The 22883-nt window shown below is 40.4% G+C and overlaps 1 protein-coding gene across 6 annotated transcripts in view; it reads right to left on the bottom strand.

The window, feature by feature from the left end:
* The window catches only part of rbms1a (RNA binding motif, single stranded interacting protein 1a), a 205375-nt gene that overhangs the window by 23186 nt on the left and 159306 nt on the right, over nucleotides 1–22883 (bottom strand). For all 6 annotated transcript variants that reach the window (XM_060827196.1, XM_060827192.1, XM_060827197.1 and 3 more), the window contains 2 exons: nucleotides 14600–14757; nucleotides 5967–6046 (listed from right to left, as the gene is read on the bottom strand). In XM_060827196.1, the coding sequence (XP_060683179.1) occupies nucleotides 5967–6046; nucleotides 14600–14757 (238 nt within the window). The remainder of the gene's footprint in view (nucleotides 1–5966; nucleotides 6047–14599; nucleotides 14758–22883) is intronic.

Below are 22883 nucleotides of genomic sequence, written 5' to 3'. Positions count from 1 at the left end.
AGACTTTCACTTTGTCTGTCTCCCTACAGATTCCATCAAATTTGGGTTATTTGCCACAGGTTCTACTTTTAGATCAGATTTTCAGCATCTGTGGTATTTCACTTTTGCAGAAACTTAATATGACATGATAGATGTACGAAATGTTGAAAGCTGCTTAGGCTGCTTGTGGCTCAAAGAATAACTGCACTAAATCGAAGGTTCTTTGCGAATCAGTGCACCATTTACATGGAATGGCATAGCTCTGTCTTATGGGAACTGAACAGATAAACTGTGCACTTCTCTGCACTTCAATAAAATCCTTAGGCCAGCACCTTCCAAACCCACAGCCACTTCCATCTAGAAGGAGATCGGCAGCCGGTAATGAGAACATCAACACGTATACATTTCCCCTCCAAACCACTCACCAATCTGACTTGCAAAATATCATTATTTGTCTCAGTGTTGCTCGGTCAAAATCCCAGAACTCCCTCCCAAACAGCCTACCTACAGAAATGGACGGCAGCTGTTCAAAAAGACAGCTCGCCACCAATTTCCCAAATGGAACAAAGGATGGGAAATAACGTTGGCCCAGCTAACAATGCCCACATCCCACAAATGAATAAAAAAAAACTTCATGATGATTTTTACTTCCAAAGTGTTGCAGAGAAAGGCCCCTTTTCATTTCAAGCATCAATGAAGGTAAGAAAATTAAGTTTAGATCAAGTATAAGAATCCATTTTATTTGCACAAGGAACGATAAACAAAAAAAGGAGAAAGCATGCTAATAGAAATATAATCAGCTTATCTTTTAATCTGGAGTAAATTTGACTCCTCACCAGTCATTCAATTATGTAAATCAATTTTCTCAACTATAAATTTAAAAATATAATTTAACAAAGGTGGTTGTTCTGCTCAAAGCATACTATCAGTGCCATCACAAAACCTTAAACTATCATTGAATTAAACATTTCTAGAAATAGTGGGAATCGAATTCCAGTACATTACCCTACTGAGGCATAATACTCTACAGCTCCCTGTGGTTAAGGGGTGCACTGAGCTGGAAGTAGAGCAGTCAGTGATGCCACATGGCAGGAGGGAGGGAAATCAATTTCTTAGGCCATTGGAGGTACATGTTAAGGAGAACTATCCCGATTCTAGAGAAACGCAGCAAAGATATACACTATAATAAGGTTGAAGGGGTTAGACTTTGCATTGTACACCATTGGTCCTTGATGGTACACGAAAACAAGCCAAGAATATTCAGTTTTTATTTCTGTGAATCTCAGACATACAGAGCTACTCTACCTGAGTCTAACAAAAAATGTCAAGGCATCACAAGCATTTTTTTGACCATCAGTCAGTATTCTTGTCAAATTGTAGACAGACTTAAATTAGCGTTTGGCAAGAAAGGCAGCCATTGGTGTCCACAGGTCAATGGTGACATTTCACTAAAAGACAAATTTGGGCCTTGGAGTAGCACTGATTATTACCCAGAGCCAGCATTCCACTAATGTGGTGCTCATTTTGGGCTTAAATTGAGATTTTTCATCATTCATACTGTACACCAATATTTCAGCTTTTCGGGGGAATACCAATATTCATTTAACTAAATTCCTAATTTGAGCTGATTTAAGCTTATGCTCTTAAGTCACCTTGCAAATTAGTTGACAAATTACTGAAAGTCAATGTAATCCTTCTTAACTTTCAGACCTGTTAACGTCTGATTCAATTTCCTATTCTAGAACATTTTGATGTACATATTGGAGTAAGATATGCTTTTCTGATGAAAAACACATGAACCAAACTATGTTGCAGTAACATGGCACACGATTCAACAGCACTGACTATTCTCATTTCATGGACTCAGGAAAATGGTAATATAGACTGTGGAGTTCCATAACAACTTCCAAGCATTCAGTAGGCAGAGTCATGCTATGGGAACCATTCAATGTGTAGACCAAGGAATGCTGCAAACCATCTCAACTTTTCATCATCTGTCTATGTTACATGGTTATCTGTCAGCTGTGCAGCATATATCTCTCAAATGAACAACCAGGATATTTACTACCAAATTCTGCTGCTTGGCAGAAGAAACACAACATTGTTACCCTATTTTCATAGAATCATACAATATAGTTTTGGCCCATCAAGTGCTGCCAAAAATATACTACTATCTACACTAGTCTCATTTTCCTGCATGAGGCCCAAGATACCTCAAGTGATCCTCCAAGTACCTTTTAGATGTTGTGTGGTTTCCTGCTTCAACTATCCTCCCAGGCAGTACATTCCAAACTCACTCCAGCTTCTAGATGGAAAAGTGTTTCCTCAGATCCTCTCTAAGCCTCCTGATTTTCACTTTTTTCCACTTATTCATTCAGCATTCACGATTCGAAAAGCAACATATATCATTCAGCCTAATCGATTACTTTTAATAATATAAAAGCATAACGTACACTTTTATTATGTTAAAGCATAGTAACAGTAACTAAAATGGACTGGGACAAAACAGTGTTTAGGCCAACATGGCCTCTTGTTCAGGAAACATTTGCAGCGGGCATTATAATACCCAAATCTGTGAAGATACCCAAGTGAATGGACAAGTTCTGTCAGAAATGAAGTAATGCTTTTTGCTTTGAGTAATAGCACATTCAGTGCACACACACAATATTTTCACAGTAACTTCAGAATTTGGGTGGAATTGGTTTAGGAAGCACACAGAACACTGGGATTTCACTCAACATTTCTTTCTTGCTCTGGATCATTACCAGATGTACACATAAATTGATCTATCAGTAATTTGTCCTATAATAGCTGATTTCCCCCAAAGTATTCCCATATTTTCCGACTGCATGCACCTTCCTACATTGATACTTGCATTATGATTGTTGAAGCAGTAAACTAGATCATTCTTACAACAGACCAGTAGTAGGGATGGTAACAAATTAAACTTACTGCTGTCTCGTAATTAAGAAAAATATCCAAGCTTAAATAATTAAAGGCCATGTCTATTTTTAGCTTCTGTGAGAAATACATTTATGTAATGCATGAGACATCTTCAAAATCTCAAGGAGATGAAGCTTGGTGCCACAGTTAGCCTCAGGCGACTGTCTATGTGGAGTTTGCACATTCCCCTAGTGTCTGCGTGGGTTTCCTCCGGATGCTCCAGTTTCCTCCCAATCCAAAAGATGTGTGGGTCAGGGTGAATTGGCAATGCTAAATTGGCCCATTGTGTTAGGTGCATTAGTCAGCAATAAATGTCGGGGAATGGGTCTGGGTAGGTTACTTTTCGGAGGGTTGGTGTGGACTTGTTGGGCCGAAGGGCCTGTTTCCATACTGTAGGGAATCTAATCTAATTTAATTTAATCTAATTTTAAAATAACTTTTTCTCAGCAGAATCAAGACCTAAAGTATGGCTTTAACCAATGAAATCTTGATTTTAAACCATTCCATAGGATAATTGGATTTTTTTCTTCATAAAACATTTCTTTTCACCAGGTTGTGATATACAATCTTTCCTTCTCCATTTTGGAGGAATTGAAAAATGTATTTTCTGCCCCATTCATTTTTGGTAAGTCAACCATGATCGAGAGTACGGCTCGATGTTTATTAGTTTGTATTTTGCATATGTTTGCTGAACGTATTTCAACAGTGCATGTCACAGTATAGTGCATTTGTATTTGACTCAAATATCTGTATTAGAATTTGATGTATAACATTTTATTGCACTTCTTACTGTAGGGTTAAATGCTTTTGATTTTAAAGAGAAAGAATTTGTAAATGATTATGAAACAACAGCATAAACAAGAGACTTCTGCTTTTCCTCCCCCCTTCTCCCCCCACCCCCCCATATCAAACTCTGGTAGAAGTCAATAATTTACATCTATTCTCAGCAATGCATTAAAATGTTGCATGATCATTTGCGTGTATTAATTTGAAATTGTTTTTCTTAGCCCTGTTTACTAGTCAGTCAACATCAACTTATCACTGAAATTATTTTCCACTTTGTATTGAATGATTTGCCTTAACTGCTGTTTTCTCAATCTCCAGTTACTATGTCACAGATTTGCATCATAACTTGTCCAAACAGGCTGAATAAAAACAATTGCTATAGTTGCCAGCACTCTATTTCTGCTAATTTCTAACACCAATGAAGATTCACGAAGGCATAACTCATCACTTCATGAAGACTTAACCATTATTAAGTAAACAGCATAATTATTAAATAGATGGATTGGCTTACATTTGGAACATCATAATCATCAATTCTACACTGTCTTAGGCATGTTTGGAACACAACTCAAAATACATGGGAAAGGTTGGAAAATTAAAATTCATTTGGGTGGTGACCAAAGAAAATTCACCCCAAAAGGTGAATGGAAGGAAATGGTGAGGAGTTGCTACTCCAAACACAGGCTTGGTCTCTTCTGTACTAGTAATAAATATGGGAAAGAAGCCCCCAACCTTTGATTGAGGGAGCAATGAGCAGGCTATATAAGTTCTCATCATGACAGAGTCGTTGGCATGGAGTCTGCTGAGGCAGAAGAGCAGGACACTGAGTGCCAGGGTCAGAAGGACTAAGACCTGGGGCCAGACAGTGTTTTGTCAAGATCTGAGGGCAGGAGTGAGAGGGGGCAAGGGGGAAGGGGTTGCATAGTAGTCAGGTGTGTGCACACGCGTGCGTGTGTGTCTGTGTGTGCAGATAAAAGAAATATTTTGCAAGGACTAGCGAAGGTACGGTGGCCGCAGTGGATGTCGGGGATAGAGTGTGAAAGATAGAAGACAGCTGCAGCAGAAGCAGTAGTGGGAGAGATGGAGGGTGCAAGATGTTGGGACAGAGGGAGTCTGCAAAGGATAGGTAGCAGAGAGAGGGAAGGAGTCTACAACAGGTGTGAGAGAGACAACGCGAAAGAGAGCAAGATAAATAGGGAGAGGAAGTTGAAGATACATTGGAAAAAGGTAGATAAAATGACTGAGGAAAAGAGAGGATGAACAGAATGATGGGGGCAGGGGAGCTGCAATGGGAAGGGAGAATAAATAGGGTAGCTGCAAGACGGAGGAAAGTGAGAGGATGGCTGAGAAATGGGAAGACACAGCTGCAAAAGGGGAAGGAAAAGAAAGGGAGGCTGCAAAGGGCAAAGAAGGTAGCTTTTGGTGTGGTTGGGGGGCCAGAGGTTGCTGGAAGATAGAAGAGAGAGAAAGGCCGAAAGGTGGAGAGAAGAGAGGGAGCGGTTACAAAAAAAGAGAACAGTTTCAAACTGAAGGTAGACTCAGCTAAGAGCTAGTAAAATTGAAATTACTGAGGTAATGATTTACTTGCAAGTGATTGTGAAATCTCTAGTTTAGGGCTGTATACGTACAGGAACTGTACATGGGGAAATGTACTGAATGCTATTATACTTAACACTGTATTAGTTCATTAAATTCAAATATTTTTGGAGATCTGGAATACAATAGAGAGGCAGTAAATGCCTGGTTCAAATCTTTCAACTTTGTGAATATGCAATGGAAAAATATTGAGGAGCTGCAATCTCACCAATTTGAAAGGTGTGTTTAGGGTGAGGATTTTTGTATGTATAAGTGTGCAATTACATTCAAAAAATTGTTAACAATATTATTGTGCTTGTTTAAATACTGCGGTGTCTGGGAAATTAATACACTCCTCTGTGTTATGACTTTGAATTTAATGGATTGTTGATAATTATTGATGATATTGATTCATTCTTCTAATTCTGATTTTGAGAGACTCCAAATACCTCATACATCATCACAAAGAGAAAAAGTAATGTTGTTCTGTAATTGCATCACATAATAGTGGTGTTAGAATGGAAAGTAGCACCTGAAAATGAAAATGTAATCCTCAAAAAAAATAAAAAGACTTTTCAGCCCTGGTTCTAAAGCAATCACCTTTCATGTCTTCTTCTCTTGATTTGTTAATAATAGCAATTATTCCAACAATCTGTTGTTAAACAAAGGTAATGAAAACTCACCTGGGACACCAGGCAGAGTCTTAATAAATTTGCCATTAAAATGTGCTATGACTGCTTCACACTTCTGTGTTGATTCCATCCTAGTAAAGGAAGAAAAAGAATTGAAGAGGCATGTGTGATTGTAAAGTTATTTAAGAAAGCAGCAACCATTTTTTCCCAGTTGTAAAAAAATCTTGAAGTTGATGTTTAAGCGTGATTTTTAAATTTTCTTCTCCCAGTGATGTCTGCACTTCATATTTTCTTTGCTTATCCTCAGATGGTTTACACTATCAAGAAATTCTACACAGCTGAGAAATGCTAATGAATCGAGTAAAATTTGATGGTGAGATTCCATTGTAAAGCTTCAATATTTTTATCATATGTTGTAAAACTGAGAACTTCTTTCACTTAAGCAACAGCGTAAAGCATTTAATCAAATTTGTTTCTGTTCTCTGAACTGGTTTGCTCAACTTGTTGATTAAAGTTATTGGGAATACTTTTTCAATTTTAAACCAGAGCCTTTCATTTATTAAAGTTATTTAACAAATTACCACTGAATATACTTAACACTTCTTATTAAGCCTGCCACAAACACTGTCCTGGTCAAACTGTTAAATCTTCACTTTTTATCCTGGAATCCTGTTTATCAGAATTAAGAATTGGTAGCAAAAAAAAAACACTTGACACTAAAAATGAACCAAATGCATTAATCCAAAACAAGGGGAGATGAGCAGTATTGTCGTAGCAGTAGCTGTATTGTCACTAGACTGTAGTCCAAAGACTTAGGTATTGTTTGAATCCAGGTTTGAATCCCACCATAGCAGGTCGTACAATCAATAAAATTCTGGAGTTAAAGAAGCCAAAAGGTTGTCATGAAATCATTACTTATTGTTGTAAAAACCCACCTGCATTCACTAATTCACCTTATGGAAGGAAAATGCCATCCGAATCTGGTCTGGCCTACACATGACACCAGACCCACTACAATATTATTGATGCTTAACTACCCATTAGCATTCAGTTGACATTAATTGCTACAAAATCTGTAGAAAGGAACAAAATGGGACAGATGACCTAGCATTGACAAAGTGACCAGACATTATAATGGCAATACATCCCTGTCGACCCACAAAGTTAGGAGAGTCAGGAAAATTTTCTCACAGGCTGTCCTGGTAAACCTATGAGGACTGAGATGAGAGAAATTGCTAAACACAGAGTGTGGGAAGCCTGTGGAATTCACTACCACGGAAACTAGTTAAGGCCAAAACATTGTGAGTTTTCAAGCAGATAGATGTAACTCCTGTGGTGAAAGGGATCAAGACATATTGGGAGGGGGTGGGATTAGGTTATTTAGCTCAGTGATCAGCCATCAGATTGAATACTAGAGCAGGCTTGAAACGTCTAATGGCTTAAACTCCTGTTCTCACTGTCAGGCAATCAACCTGACACAGTCAATCTCATGGAACCATAACTTAAAGAACTCTGCTGGTGGGACACGATATACCCAGCAGAAGTAACGGCACAGTGTATACAGGTAGGGGGATGTTGCGGTGGAATTCTTCTACATTGATTCCAGACCCTATGAAATCTCACAGCATCAGGTCAAACATGGACAAGGAAATCTCTTGCTCAATACTCCATGTTACATGATATTTGGAGGAATTACTGAGGGTAGAAAAGAGTCCAGAATTGACTCTGGGTACAGCCTTCAATATCCATCACCAAGAATGGCTCAGCAGCACTGCTATTGACTGGGCTGCTGGAGTCCTAAAATACATTGCTATTAGATTGGGTTTGCAGCAGATGGTGAGAGAAACAACAAGAGAAAAAAGAACATACTTTGAAAAATATTGATTCATCAGATGTGGGTACTGTTGATGAGGCCAACAATCTTTGTCCATGCTTTGTTGTACTTGGGAGGTGCTGATGAGCTGCATTCTTGAACAGTTGCAGTCCACTTAGAATCATGCAATTCCCACACTGTGGAAACAGGCCATTCAACCCATCAACTCCACACCCACCCCCTGAAAAGCATCCCACCCAGACCCACTCCATTACCTTATCTCTGTAACCCCACATTTCCCATGGCTGACCCACCTAACCTGCACATCCCTGGACCTTACAGGCAATTTAGCATGGCCAATCTGCCAAACCTGCACATCTTTGGACTGTGGGAGGAAACTGGAGCATTCAGAGGAAACTCACGCAGAAAAGGGGATAATGTGCAAGCTCCACGCAGTCAGGGACCACACAAGTTCCTGGCACTGTGAGGAAGCAATGCTAACCACTGAGCTACCATGCTGCCCTTAGTCTAGTGATAATACCAATAGGTATTGCCTTCCCATTTGCTGCAGCTAGATCCACAGTTAGGGAGGGGATTCCAAGAGTTTGATCAAACGACACTGAGGGAACAGGGATACATTTGTAAGTCAGAATGGTGCACTGATTGAAAAGGAACTTGCATGTGGTGGTGTTCTCATGTATCTGTGAATTAGGGCCAGGCTGTTCTGGAAAGATGTTAGGAACCACTTTTGTGCACAAAGGGGGTCATATCCAGCAGTGAATGCTGGATCAGCTGTTTATTTTAAACCCGAGAGATAGATGAGTTTTTGTTAAGCGGTTATTAAGGGATGTGAGCCAAACACAGGTATATATAAAAACAGCCACTGAATGGTGGAACAAACTCAAGGAGCTGAATGGCCTACTGTTATTCCTACCTGCTGCCCTTGACCTTCTCGGTGACAGTGGGGAGTTTGGAGCGTACTTCACCTCATCCTGCCAATCTGTCTGCTGCAAATGCATCTGTCCATGACACAACTGCCAAGAGTGACTACAGCACAGTCCTTGTAGAAAAGATGCTGCCTGGCCTGCTGTGCTTTGACCAGCAACACATTTGCAGCTGTGATCTCCAGCATCTGCAGACCTCATTTTTTACTTGTAGAAATAACGTCTTATATTCACATTGAGCAAACCCACTATCTCTGTGATCAATGGGACAGATTTGAATAGATCAAGCAACTCAAGACTGGACATTCATGAAGCCCTGTGTGCCATCAGCCCAGCCATAGTATAGCACTCTAAGACAATCTATAACCTTAAGAGATGTAATATCCTCACTCTACCACGACCTTCAAGACAGGGCATCCATCCTGGTTCAATGAAGAGTGCAGGAGAGCAGAATAGGAGGAGCATCAGGTTTACCTATAAATAGGATGTCAACCTGGTGAAGCTACCAAACAAGACATGTGATAGCAAATAGCACAAGCAGCAAGTGCAAGACAGAGCTGGGGACTCCACAACCAACACATTAGATATATGCTCTGCAGGATAGGCTGGATAAACGAGAATATAGAAGGTTGAGGGATGACCTTCTAGAGGTTTATAAAATCGTGAGGGGCATAGATAAGGTGAATAGCAAAGTTCTTTTCCCTCAGGTGAGTGAGTTCAAAACTACAGGACGTATTTTTAAGGCGAGAGGAGAAAGATTTAAAAGGTACCTGAAGGATAACGTTTTCAGAAAGAGGGTGGTTTGTATGTGGAATGAACTGCCAGAAGAAGTGGTAGATATGGGTATAATTACAGGTAGACAATCCTTTATCTGAAACCCTCGGGACCAGCTGCCTTTCAGATATTGGAATTTTTCGGAAAAAGGATGAAATGATATTTTCATAGTAAAACTTTTAAAAATTACCAAACAGCAGACCCACCTTGGATTACTACAAGCACTAAGACAGAATTGACGCCTGCCACTGTTGGGCCACACTACTACGTCACATGTGAGTGACATGGGTTGAGTGGTGTGAAGTTGCATTAACTGTTTGCACTTCAAACAACTTTGTTAATGGGAACTAAAAACTTAGGACTTCAGAGCTTTTCAGATTTCAGGAATTTGGATAAAGGAATGTCTACCTGTACATTATTTAAAAGACATTTGCACATGTATATGAATAGGAAAGGTTTTGAGAGGAATGGGCCAAATGCAGACAAATGGGTCTAGTTTAGTTTGAGAAACATGGTAGACATGAATGAGTTGGACTGAAGGGTCTGTTCCGTGCTGTAGGTCCCTATGACTCAGTCTTGCCACATCCAATCATGAATAGTGGTGGACAATTAAACAATTCATTGGAGAAGGCAGCTCCGTAAGCAGTTTCAACCTCAATAACAGGGCAGTCCAACACATCTGTGCAAATGATAAGGCTGAAGAATTCACCATGCCCTTCAGCCAGAAGTGACAAGTAGATGGCCCATCTCAGCCGCCTCCTCCTCAGGAGGGCCCAAGCATTATAAGCGTCACTCTTCAACCCAATTTGATTCCTTCTACATGATATCAAGAAATGGCAGGAGGCATTGGATACTGCGAAGATTATGGGCCCTACCAATATTGTGGAAATAGTGAAGTCATGCTCCAGAGCTTACCATGCCTCTAGCCAAGCTGTTCCAGCACATTACAACACTGACAATGTGGAAAATTGCCAAACGTATGTCTTGTGCACAAAAAGATAGGACAAACGCAGCCTGGCCAGTTAGCACACCAGCAAACTGATGGAGGGTTGTGGTTGTTGGAGGTAGTCATCTCAGCTCCAGGATATCTCTGTAGGAGTTCCACAGGAGATTGCCAGAGGCCCAAATATCTTCAGTTGCTTCTGCAATGACCTTCCCTCTGTCATAATGTCAGAAGTGGGGATGTTCATTGATTGCACAATGTGATGCCTCAGATACTGAAGCAATCCATATCCAAGTGGAGGTAAGTTTGGATAATACCCAGTTTTTGGATGACAAGTGGCAGGTAACTTTTGCACCTTAAAAATGTCAGGCAATAACCATCTCCAACAAGACAAGATCTAACCATTGTCCCTTGTCATTAAATGACATTACCATAATTGAATCCCTAACTATCAATATTTTGGGGTTACCACTGACCAGAAATTGGAGCATCTATTTAAATATGGTGGATACAAGAGCAGAAGTCAGAGGCCAGAAGTCCTGCAGCCAGTAACTTATCTCCTAAATCCCCAAAGTCTGACAGCCATCTACAAGAAACAAATCAGGAGTGCAGTGGAATACACCTCCCTTTCCTGGATGGGTGCAGCTCAAACCACTCTCAAGAAGCCTGACACCAACCAGGACAGACCAGCTCACTTCATTAGTGCCACATTCAAAAAATACTCATACCCTTCACCACTGACATAACTTCATTGTGTACCATCTACAAGATGTACTGCAGAAAGTCAACACGTGCTCCTTAGTCAGCACCTTCCAAACTCACTACCATTACCAAGGGCAACAAATACATGGGAAGACCATTACCTACAAACTCCCCTCCAAACCACACACTATCCTGACTTAGAAATATGCTACTGTCACTTTGTTGTCACTGGGCCAAAATCCTAACTTCCTTCCTAGTGGCATTGTGTATCTACCTATACAAAGTGGACAGCAGCATTCAAGACGTCAACTCATCATCACCTTAAATTTGGGCATTAAATGCTGGCCGAGCCAGAGAAACTCTCACCCCATGAGTGAATAAAATCAAACAAAGCAAATTCTTATGAGCTATTCTAAAAGATTAATCAACCAAATTTAACTTTTTATTGAATAATTTATATACTAACTAACTCTAAATTTCTTAATTCTATTCTGAGGCCCCCTGCCTCAGAGGTAGATTGTGTCTCAAGAACCCCAGTGTCAATGCAGTTTTTCTCAAATATGCTCAGAATGCTGGAGGTGCTAGTTTTAGCACATCAACAATGTCTTACTTGATATTTTTTCAACACTAACCTCAATGACATCTCAACCCAATTTCTCCACAACTTCAAACTTGTTGAAAACTAATTTCTCATTCAACCTAATCACAAACACTGACCTACATAAATCCATGATTCACAGCATACTGGTGTCATTTTTAACCCCATCCACACTGTGAGAAAGAGCACCTGGGTAATTAAAAACAAGGTTACTTGCCTATGTATCCATTTCCACAATGTGTTAATAGCATGAGGGTTCTGCAGATGGATGTACTGCTAACCTACAAACGGTAACTTTAATGGTATTGTATATGCAAACTAAAATCTTATTACAGCAATAGGTTCCAAACAACATTTTAACTGGCACCTGAGAATGGAAATGCTGCAGCAATTGGTAGGAAGAACAAAGAAGCCCTCAAGTAAATCAAATTATTATACCAAGGGCCAGGAATAGCAGAGCGTCCATTGGATCTATGACACAAGTCACAGCTTTCCATGCTCCCAACAACTCTATCATTCCATCTTGTAAGACATTCCTGAAAACACTTTCCTGCCAAGAAATCACTTAGGACCATTTGATTTTCCCCTGTTTTGTATTTGTACTGTGTTTTTACCCTGAATGAGGGCAGTTAAGAGTCAGCCACATTGCTATAGGGCTGGAGTCACATGTAGGCCAGATGAGGTGAGGACAGCAGATGGGTTTTATGACAGTCACAACAGTTTCACAGTCATTATTAGACTCTTAATTCTAGATTTTTACTGAATTCAAATTTCACTACCTGCAATGTCAGGATTCAAACCCAGGTGCACAGAACATTACCTTGGTCTCTGGAATTCTATTCAAGCAATAATCCCACACCTAGGCTATCATCAGCCACATGTTTTCAAATATTTTCTGTCCTTGTCCTTCCAGGTGTTGGATGTTACGTGTTTGGAAGATTCTGGCAAAGGAGACTGAGTGAGTTGGTGCAACGTAACCTGCAAATGGTACACTCTGCCGCAAGTGTACATCAATGGTGGAGGGAATGAATGTGGCAAGTGGTTGATTAGACATAAATCAAGTGAGTTGCTTTTTCCTGGATAGTGTTGAGCCTCTTCAACATAGTTAAAGCTTCACCCATTCAGACAAGTGAAGAATAGTTCATCACAGTTCTGACTTGTGACTGGGAGACAGTGTACAGGTACTCGGGAGCCAAGAGGTGAGTTACTTGATGTAGAATTCTTATCCATTGGCCTTCCCTTGTAGCCACAGTATTTATGTGGCTGATCCATTTCAATTTCTAGTCAACAGTAACACCAGGATGTTGTTTATGGGGAATTCGGCAATGGGAATGCCATTGAATGTAACGGGTGATGTTAGATTCTCTCTTGGTAGAACTAGACCTGCTGTGAATGTGGGCATTTTTTTTGTCTGTGCCAGAGCAAAAACATCTGGTGCAATTTACTGCAAGTACGTCTTTTTTTGAATTCTGAAGTTAGCTTTGATAGTCCTTTACATACAAAGTGACAACACTAAATTTGTTTCAATTATACCTGAAGTGGGGAATTACAGAAAATGGGGAAATTCAATCTAATACAGGTTACAGTATTAAGTCCCAATCCATTATGGTACTGCAAGCTTGTAACCAATAATATAATATTGCTGCAACAAAGCATAGTTTATTGAAGTCTTTTGTCTTGAAGTCAACAGGACAATTTGCGTAAGATTCCAAAGTAAAAGGAAGAACAACACTTATACTGTATGATAGAATAGTGCTAACTGGTTAGCAAATAAACTCTCATTGGTAGAGGTTTTGCCAGGGAGAATGCACCGTTTAACGTATTTTTCTAATGAACCTGTTTGGAGATATATTACATACCCCTGGAGCAGGTGAAACTTGAACCCAAACCTCCTGGTCCAAGGGTTGGGACACTATCACTGTGCCACAAAAAGGCCCTTACCATCAAATGATTACCGACAGTTAACTGCCAAGCTGCCAGGCAGTACGGTGGATCAGTGGTTAGCAGTGCCTCCCCACAGACCCGGGTTCAATTCTAGCCTCTAGCGACTGTCCGTGTGGAGTTTACACATTTTCCCAGGTGCGCATGGTTTTCTTTTAAGTGTTCTGGTTTCCTCCCACAGTCCAATGAGGGCCGGTTAGGTGGATTGGCCATGCTAAAATGCCCCATAGTGTCTGATGATCTGCAGGATTAGCCATCGGAATGGAGGGTTGAAGGGATGGGGTGGGTTTGGAAGGGGTGCTCTTCCGAGGGCTTGTGCAGACTTGATGGACCAAATGGCCTGCTTCCACACTGTAGGGATTCTACGAAAGCTTCATTTAAATTTTAAACAAGGCTGCAGATTGACTCTGATTGGCTAAGGCATTTCCCTAACAAAGGAAGTAGAGAATGGCTGTCACCTATTTTGTTTTACTGAAACAGGCAAAATGTGTGCATACGTTCTTTCCGTCTGCAGAGCCTTGTTCATTAATACCCATCAGTAACCACAGTTGCACCAAACGGTGAGCCTTACTAACAATCCTAAATCAGTTTTGACCTTAATTCTTTGCAGTCTACCATTCAGTCTGAACAGTTAAGATGAACATCACCTGCTCTCTACCAGAGTTTAATAGTGTCACTGCAAAAAAAGTGCTGAAATGATTTGTGACGTCCATTGGTCATCGTTTTCTTAAACCTACATTCTTGCTTCCAATTATCTTTCTTATACAATGTAATAATATTCATATAGATAAAGGGCTGTACACTGAAGGTGGATTTTTTTTAAAGCATCCTGCAACATTTTCCATCGAGTAAAGCAGATTTTTAGTGTATTCTGGGGCATGAAAAATATATGTATTGGAATGAAAAGGTTAACTGTTGAGTATGATAATATAATTAAGCATTTAAAATCCAAGCAGCTATATACAATACCTTGCAAAGCCGACACCACGACTTGTGCCATTGGTATCTCGTAGTATTCGTGTGGAAATGACTTGTCCATATGGCTTCAGCATATTCTCCAGTTCTTGTTCATCCATAGACGGTGGCAGATTGGAGATATACAAGTTTGTGGGGTCCTGTTCTTGTTGCTGAAATAACATTTTATAATGAACACTCTGTTTCAAAACACTAGCATACATTTAAATATTCTCAAAACTGGAAGAACTGTGGATCCTGTAAATCAGAAACAAAAACAGAAGTTGCTGAAAAGGTTACTCAGGTCTGGCAGCATCTGTGAAGAGAAATCAGAGTTAACGTTTCAGGTCCGGTGACCTTCCTCAGAATTTCATCAGTTCTCTTCACAGATGGTGCCAAATCTGCTGAGCTTTTCCAGCAACTTCTGATTTTGATTCTCAAAACTAACAGTTTAGAGATTCTAGTGATCAATTTTTTGTTAGGAGTGTAATGGTACAAAATCAATACAAGATTGGTGAGAAGAGAGTTTTCTTCCTTTGTCTTCTTGACTGCAAACGCTATAACTCTAGTATGTTGGATGGATCTGTTTTTGTCCAATGTGTGCAGGAGAGTTTAGTGATAGGTGAGCACTTTGGGGAGAGTGAATCGGTTACGTTTAGTTTAATGATGGAAAGAGATGGGTACATACGGCGGCACGGTGGCTCATTGTTTTGCATTGCTGCCTCACAGCGCCAGAGACCCGGGTTCAATTCCCGTCTTGGGCAATTGTCTGTGTGGAATTTGCACATTCTCCCAGTGTCTACATTGGTTTCCTCCAGGTACTCCGGTTTCCTCCCACAGTCCAAAGATATGCAGGTTAGGTGAATTGGCCATGCTAAATTGCCCATAGTGTTAGGTGCATTAGTCAGGGGTAAACGTAGGGGAATGGATCTGGGTGCGTTGCTCTTCGGAGGGTCAGTGTGGACTTGTTGGGCCGAAGGGCCTGTTTCCACATTGTAGGGAATCTAATCTAATCTAATACCACAGGGCAAGAGTTATCGATGAGGGAAGGGCAATTATAATGCGATTAGGCAAGACTTAGGATGCATAGAATGGGGCAGCAAAATGCAGGAGATGGGGACAAATCGAAATGTGGAGCTAGTTTAAGGAACAGATATTGCATGTCCTTGATAGGTATGTCCCTGTCAGGCAGGGAGGAAGTGATAAGGTAAAGGAACCGGGGTTTACTCCAGAAATTGCAGAAGAAGGAGGCTTATGTGACGATGAGACGAGATGGTTCAGATGAGGCAATGGAGAGTTACAGATTAGCTAGGAAGGATTTAAAGAGAGAGTTTAGAAGAGAAAGGAGGGGCATGAGCAGTCTTCAGCAAATAGAATAAAGGAGAACCTAAAACCTTCTATAGGTATGCGAGGAATAAAAGGATGACTAGGGTAGGAACAGTGCCAGTCAAAGACAGAAGTGGAAAGTTGTGTGTGGACCCTGCGGAGATCGGAGCAGTGCTAATTGAATATTTCTCATCGGTTTTCAGTCAGGAAAAGGGGAATATTGTAGAGGAGAAAAATGAGATACGAGATGTTAGACTGGAAAGGATTGCGGTTAATAAGGAAGACGTGTTATCAATTCTAGTAGGAGTGAACGTAGACAAGTCCACAGGGCTAGATGGGATTTATCCGAGGATTCTCTGGGAAGCTAGATAGGAGCAACTGGAGTCTTTGGCTTGGACCTTTGAGTCGCCATTGTCTACAGGTTTAGTACCAGAGCATTGGAGGATTGCAAATGTTGGGCCCTTGTTCAAGACGGGTAGTAGAGATGACCCAGTTAATTATAGAATAGTGACCCTGACTCCTGTTGCAGGAAAAGGTTTGGAAAGGATTATAAGAGATAGGCTTTATAATCAACTAGCAAGCAACAATTTGATTGGAAATAGTCAACACGGTTTTGTCAAGGACAGGTCATGTCTCACAAACCTCACTGGGTTTTTTGAGAAGGTGATCAAGCATGTAGATGAAGGTAGGGCAGTTGATGTGGTATACATGCACTTCAGTAAAGCCTTTGATAAGGTTCCACATGGTAGGCTGTTGGAGAAAATGCAGAGGTATGGGATTGAGGGTGATTTAGCAGTTTGGATTAGAAACTGGCTTTCTGAAAGAAGGCAGCAAGTAGTGGTTGATTGAAAATATTCAGCCTGGAGTTTGGTTACTAGTGATGTGCCACAAGGATCTATTTTGGGACCATTGCTGTTTGTCATTTTTATAAATGACTTAGTCTTAGGCATAGGTGGATGGGTTAGTAAGTTTGCAGATAACACTAAAGTAGGTGGAGTAGTGGACAGTGTGGAAGAATGTTACAGGTTGCAGAGGGACTTGGATAAACTGCAGAATTGAGCTGAGAGGTGGCAAATGGAGTTCAGCGCAGCTAAATGTGAGGCGATTCACTTTGGGAAGAATAACAGGAAGGCAAAATACTGGGTCAATGGAAAGATTCTTGGTAGTGTGGACGTGCAGAGGATTTTGGAGTCCATGTGCATAGATCCGTGAAAGTTGCCACCCAGGTTGATATTGCTGTAAATGCGGCATATGGTGTGTTAGGTTTTATTGGTAGAGGGATTAAGTTCCGGAGCCGCAATATCATGCTGTAACTATACAAAATGGCAGTGCGGCCGCACTTGGAATATTATGTACAGTTCTAGTCGCCCCGTTACAGGAAAGATGTGGAAGCATTGGAAAAGGTGCAGAGGAGATTTACCAGGATGTTGCCTGGTCCTGAGCGAAGGTCTTATGAGGAAAGGCTGAGAGACTTGGGTCTGTTCTCATTGGAGAGAAGGCGGCTAAGAGGGGATTTAATAGAGACATAAAAGATGGTTAGAGGATGAGATAGCGTAGACATAAAAGTATTTTTCCTCGGATGATGATGTCAGCTTGTACGAGGGGGCACAGTCACAAATTGAGGGGGGTTAGATTTAGCTGAAAATGTGTTGCTGGTTAAAGCACAGCAGGTTAGGCAGCATCTCAGGAATAGGGAATTCGACGTTTCGAGAAGGGCTTATGCTCGAAACGTCGAATTCCCTATTCCTGAGATGCTGCCTAACCTGCTGTGCTTTAACCAGCAACACATTTTCAGCTGTGATCTCCAGCATCTGCAGACCTCATTTTTTTACTCGGGGGTTAGATTTAGGACAGATGTCAGAGGCAGGTTCTTTACTCAGAGTGGTAAGGGCGTGGAATAGCCTGCCTGCCAAGGTTGTTAACTCAGCCACATTAGTGAGATTTAAACAATCCTTGGATAAGCACATGGATGATGATGGGATAGTGTAAGGGAATGGACTTCGATTAATTCACAGGTCGGTGCAACATCGAGGGCTGACGGGCCTGTTCTGCACTGTATTGTTCTCTGTTCTTCAGCCTCACAGACACCAAGAAATGAAAAGCAGTGAAATCACAAGGGAAATAAGTTAATTGAATGGGACTGGGTGTCAGCATGACTGGAACGATGGCCTTGGGAGGCCAAACCAGGTGAGTATTTTTACTGCTGTGTCTTTCAAGTACAAAATTGATCCTTAGTTTGGATTAAGTAGTATTAAAATATTAAACTAAAATACCCAGGATATATTTACTAATCTCAAGGTGAGAAGAAGTGAAAAAGAAGTGTATTTTAAGAATAAGCCAGACCAGGGGCTGATCGGTCCTGTAGAATGCTCCTGTAGCACAATGTAGGCAATCAGGGCACTTCAAACATTCAGTGTGACCACATTAGTCTCCAACTGCTACTTGATATCGGTGTTCCAGATCTTGAGCAATTGCTGGAATCATTGAGTGACACCATTAAGGCTGGGGATCTGCATGGCCAGCTTGTACAGTAAAACTGTTACACCACTAGTAAACAGTACACAGGCAGAAAGAGAAAGTGTGACCACAAAACAGATTAAAAGCACAAGGTAGATGTACAGCAGTTCCCTGGGTCCATATCCCTCTTTAACCGATTCTCAGTTTTTGAAACTAAGTACAGGAGGGGAGGCAAGATTTGTCAAGGCATTGCAGTAACAGCCAAATCCGTGGACCAGGAGTAGATCAGTTGTACAGAAGACAAGAAAAATAATAGGTTAGCAATTGTGGTAGGGGATTCTATTCTCAGAGGAAGAATAGACATTTTGTGACTGCAGACACGACACCTGGGTGGTATGGTTCCTCCCTGGCATCAGGGTCAAAGATATCAATGCAGGATATCAGCCAGAGAACACGTTCTACGTCAGCGCTAACAACATAGGTTCAAAAGTGAGATGTGGTCCTGCAAACAAAATATAGGGAGCTAGGAAATAAATTGAAAGCAGGATCTCAAAGGTAGTAATCTCAAATTACTCACAGTGCCATGTGCGGGCAAGATCAGTAACAGCAGAAGAGATCAAATGAAGGAGGGATTTAGAAAGCTGAGACACTGGGACTTATTATGGGGAAGATAGGAGCTCTACACATTTGATAGGATGCACCCAACAGGATTAGGATCAATATCATTGAGAGTGTATTCATGCGTACTGTAGGGAGGACTTTAAACTGATGTGGCAGGGAGACAAGACAGTGAAGCAATAACAGAAGTGAAATAAAATGAGGAGGAAAACTGGAAGGCAGAGGAAACAAGGGCTAGCAGCAAATAGGGCCAAAGAAACTATCAAATGGTTAAAAAGACAAATCTAATGATAAATCATCCAAATGCATGGAACATTCTGAATAAGGTGAATTGACAGAACAAATATTTGTATGATATTAGTGCTATTACAGAGAGAGACAGCTGCGAGTGATGGAGCTGGGAACTGAATATCCAAGAAGATTCAATATTTAGAAAGAAGAAGCAAAAAGAAAAAAGGAGGCGTTGTCAGTAAAGGATGAAATCAATGCAACGGGAGAAAGGATATTGGCTCAGAAAATCTTGAAGAAGAATTACTCTCAATCAAGAAAAGAAGCAACAAGGGGAAAACATCAGCTGACGTTGTCTTTAGGCCTCTACACAGGAGTGATCAGGTAAGTGACAGAATGAAACCAGAAACGGGAATGCATGTAAGAAGGTTATTACAGTGATGGTTGGTGACTTGAACTGAAATGTAGACTGGGCAAACCCCACAGCAATAATATTGTGATGAATGAATTTCTGGAATGTGAGCAAGATTTTAGTGCATTGAGGAACCAATTAGCAAACAGGCTGTCCTGGATTTGGGTTTGTGCAATGAGCAAGGGGTTAAATTAATAATCTTATTGGGCAGGGTCTTAAGGGAAGAGTGACCATGACAGGACAGAAATCTTCAGTGGGATGGAAAGTGAAGTGGCACAATCAATCAGGCACAAGGATCTCAAATCAAAACAAAGGAGATTAGGATGGCATAAAGGTTCAGCTGAATAACTTCACTAAAAAGGACTGTGGCGGATTGGACAGGCAATGGCTTATATTTAAGGAAAAAATGCATGCACTGCAGAAGTCATACATTTTTTCCAGTACAAAAATACAACAGGAAAGGTTGCCCAACCACAGCCAACCAAATAAATTAAAGATAGGATTAGATGCAAGGAGGAGTCACAAAGTTGCTAGAAAATATAATTATCTTGAAGACTGGGACCACATTGTAATTCAGCAAAGATGCACCAAAAGATTGATGATGAGGAGATAAATAAAGAGTAAACTTGCAAGATGCATCAAAAACAGATTATAAAATCATCTATTAGCATGTAAAATTAAAAAAAAAGTGAAAACAAATATCAGTTTGAAGAATAAGGAAATGACATAGCAATTACACAATGACTTTGGTTCAGTCTTCAGAGAAGAATACACAAATAACATTCCAGAAATGTGAGTGAACCAAGAGTCTAGTGAGGAGGAAGAACTGAAGGAAATGGGTATTAAAACAAAGTTGTTGGACAAATTAATGGGATTGAAAGCTGATAAATCCTCAGGACCTGATGGTTCACTTCCAGGACACCGAAGGAAGTAGCCATTGCAATAGTGGATGCTTTGGTTGTTATAGAGTCATAGAAATGAACAGCATGGAAACAGACCCTTCGGTCTAACCCGTCCATGCCGACCAGATATCCCAACCCAATCTAGTCCCACCTGCCAGCACCTGGCCCATATCCTTCCAAACCTTTCCTATTCATATACCCAACCAAATGCCTTTTAAATGTTGCAATTGTACCGCTACTTCCACTCTTCAAAAATTCTATTGACTCTGGATAAAAGCCAATAGGTTGGAGGTGTAGCAAATGTCAACTTACTATATGGAAAAAAAGGTAAGAAACAGGAAATTGCAAACTAGTTAACCTGATATCAGAAACAGAGAAAATGCTAAGGTCTATTATATAGGACATGAAAGGAGGGGACTTCAACACTACTATCAGGATTAAACAAAATCAGTATGGATTTATGACAGGGATGCCACAATAAACTGGGTTTCTTGAGGGCCTATCTGGTAGAATTAATAAGGGAGGATCAGTCAATATGGTGTATTTGAATGTTCAGAAAATGTTTGACCAAATTCCATTTAAAGGTTACTGTATAAAAATCAAAACATACAATAAAACAAAGAACTGTGGATCTGGGAAAGTGCAAATACTGGCACAAATTGAGAATTGGTTAATATACAGAAAACCCAGACTGTGAATATAAGGGTCATTTCAGGAGTGGAAGGAAACAATAAGTACAGAACCATAATGATCAATACTTGGTGACCAGTTAATCACAATATATACCAACGACTTGGATGAATGAATCAAAAGGTTAGAATTGAATGTTTTTAGATGATATAAAACTAGGTGAGATTGTAAGTGGTGAGGAGGGTGGAAAGAAACTTCAAGGTAATTTATACAAGTAGAGTGAGTGGGAAAATATGAGGAAGGTGCAACATAATGTGAATAAATACGTAATTATTCATTTTGAAAGGAAAAATAGAAAACAGCAAACTAATATCTAAATGGTGATAAGATCGAGAAATGTTGATGCACAAAGGGACTTGGGTGACTTTGTATAACAATTACTGAAAGCAAGTATGAAGGTGCAGCAAGTGTTTAGGTACATCAGCAAGGATGGCTTGCCTGCAGCTGTGCAGATCCTTTGAAAGACGACACCTGGAATATTGCATACAGTCTGGTCTTCTTATCAAAGAAAGAAAACACTCGCCACAGGGGGAGATCAGCAAATGTTCACCAGACTGATTTATGGATGGCAAGGTTGTTGTATGAGAGATCATGTACATTCTATCTGTATTTATTAGAATTTAGAAGAATGAGAGGGATCTCACTAAAGCACAAAATTCTTACTGGGCTGTACAGCTGGATGCAGGGATGATGTTTTCGGCTGGAGGGCCAAAAATCGGTCAAGGTTTCAGAATACGAGGTTGACCATTTAAGACAGAATTGAAGAGAATTTCTTCACACAGAGGGTGGTGAACCAGCAGAATTTTCTACCAGAACCAGAATCAGTTGTCAATATATTTGTATTTAAGAAAGAATTAGACAGATTTCTAGACATTAAAGGCATCACAGGTTTACGGAGAGCGGAGAAGCATGGTGCTGAGATAGAGAATCAGCCTGTTGAATATGAGGAGAAATTATTTTATTCAGATTGTTGTGAACCTTTGGAGAGTTTGATAGATTTCTGATCACCAGACACACACAGATTATTGGGATAGGGTGAACAAAAGGTGTTGGAATGTTACATCAGCCATAATCAAATTGAATGCGAGGCAGGCTCAATAGGCTGAATGGCTGCAATTTTTTTCTGTTCCTAAATTACTTACATTTTCATGGGTGTGACCTGTATATATAAGGGTTGCTTAGTTACCATTGATTTAATGCATATTTTCTCATTTTGTTTTGAAAGTACATAGTCCAAAGAATCTGGTCTTTGAATTGTTCAGACATTTTCCAACCCACACTCAATCCATGATTGTAGGCCAGTTTATTTAGAGCTGAAAATGTGTTGCTGGAAAAGCGCAGCAGGTCAGGCAACATCCAAGGAACAGGAGATTCGACATTTCGGGCATAAGCCCTTCTTCAGGCTTATGCCTGAAACGTCGAATCTCCTGTTCCTTGGATGCTGCCTGACCTGCTGTGCTTTTCCAGCAACACATTTTCAGCTCTGATCTCCAGCATCTGCAGACCTCACTTTTTCCGGCCAGTTTATTTAATCAGGTTCATTTAATTTGCTGTGAAAATATTTCCAAACATACCACATATTATACATTCCCATTGGATCTCTATCTTTTACTAAAGAAATTTAAATGATGTAACATCTAACAGAAAAGAATTACATAATACAAGT

Source organism: Hemiscyllium ocellatum, chromosome 7 (assembly GCF_020745735.1).
Source record: "Hemiscyllium ocellatum isolate sHemOce1 chromosome 7, sHemOce1.pat.X.cur, whole genome shotgun sequence".
NCBI lineage: Eukaryota > Metazoa > Chordata > Chondrichthyes > Orectolobiformes > Hemiscylliidae > Hemiscyllium > Hemiscyllium ocellatum.
This window is presented reverse-complemented; position numbering and strand designations above follow the sequence as displayed.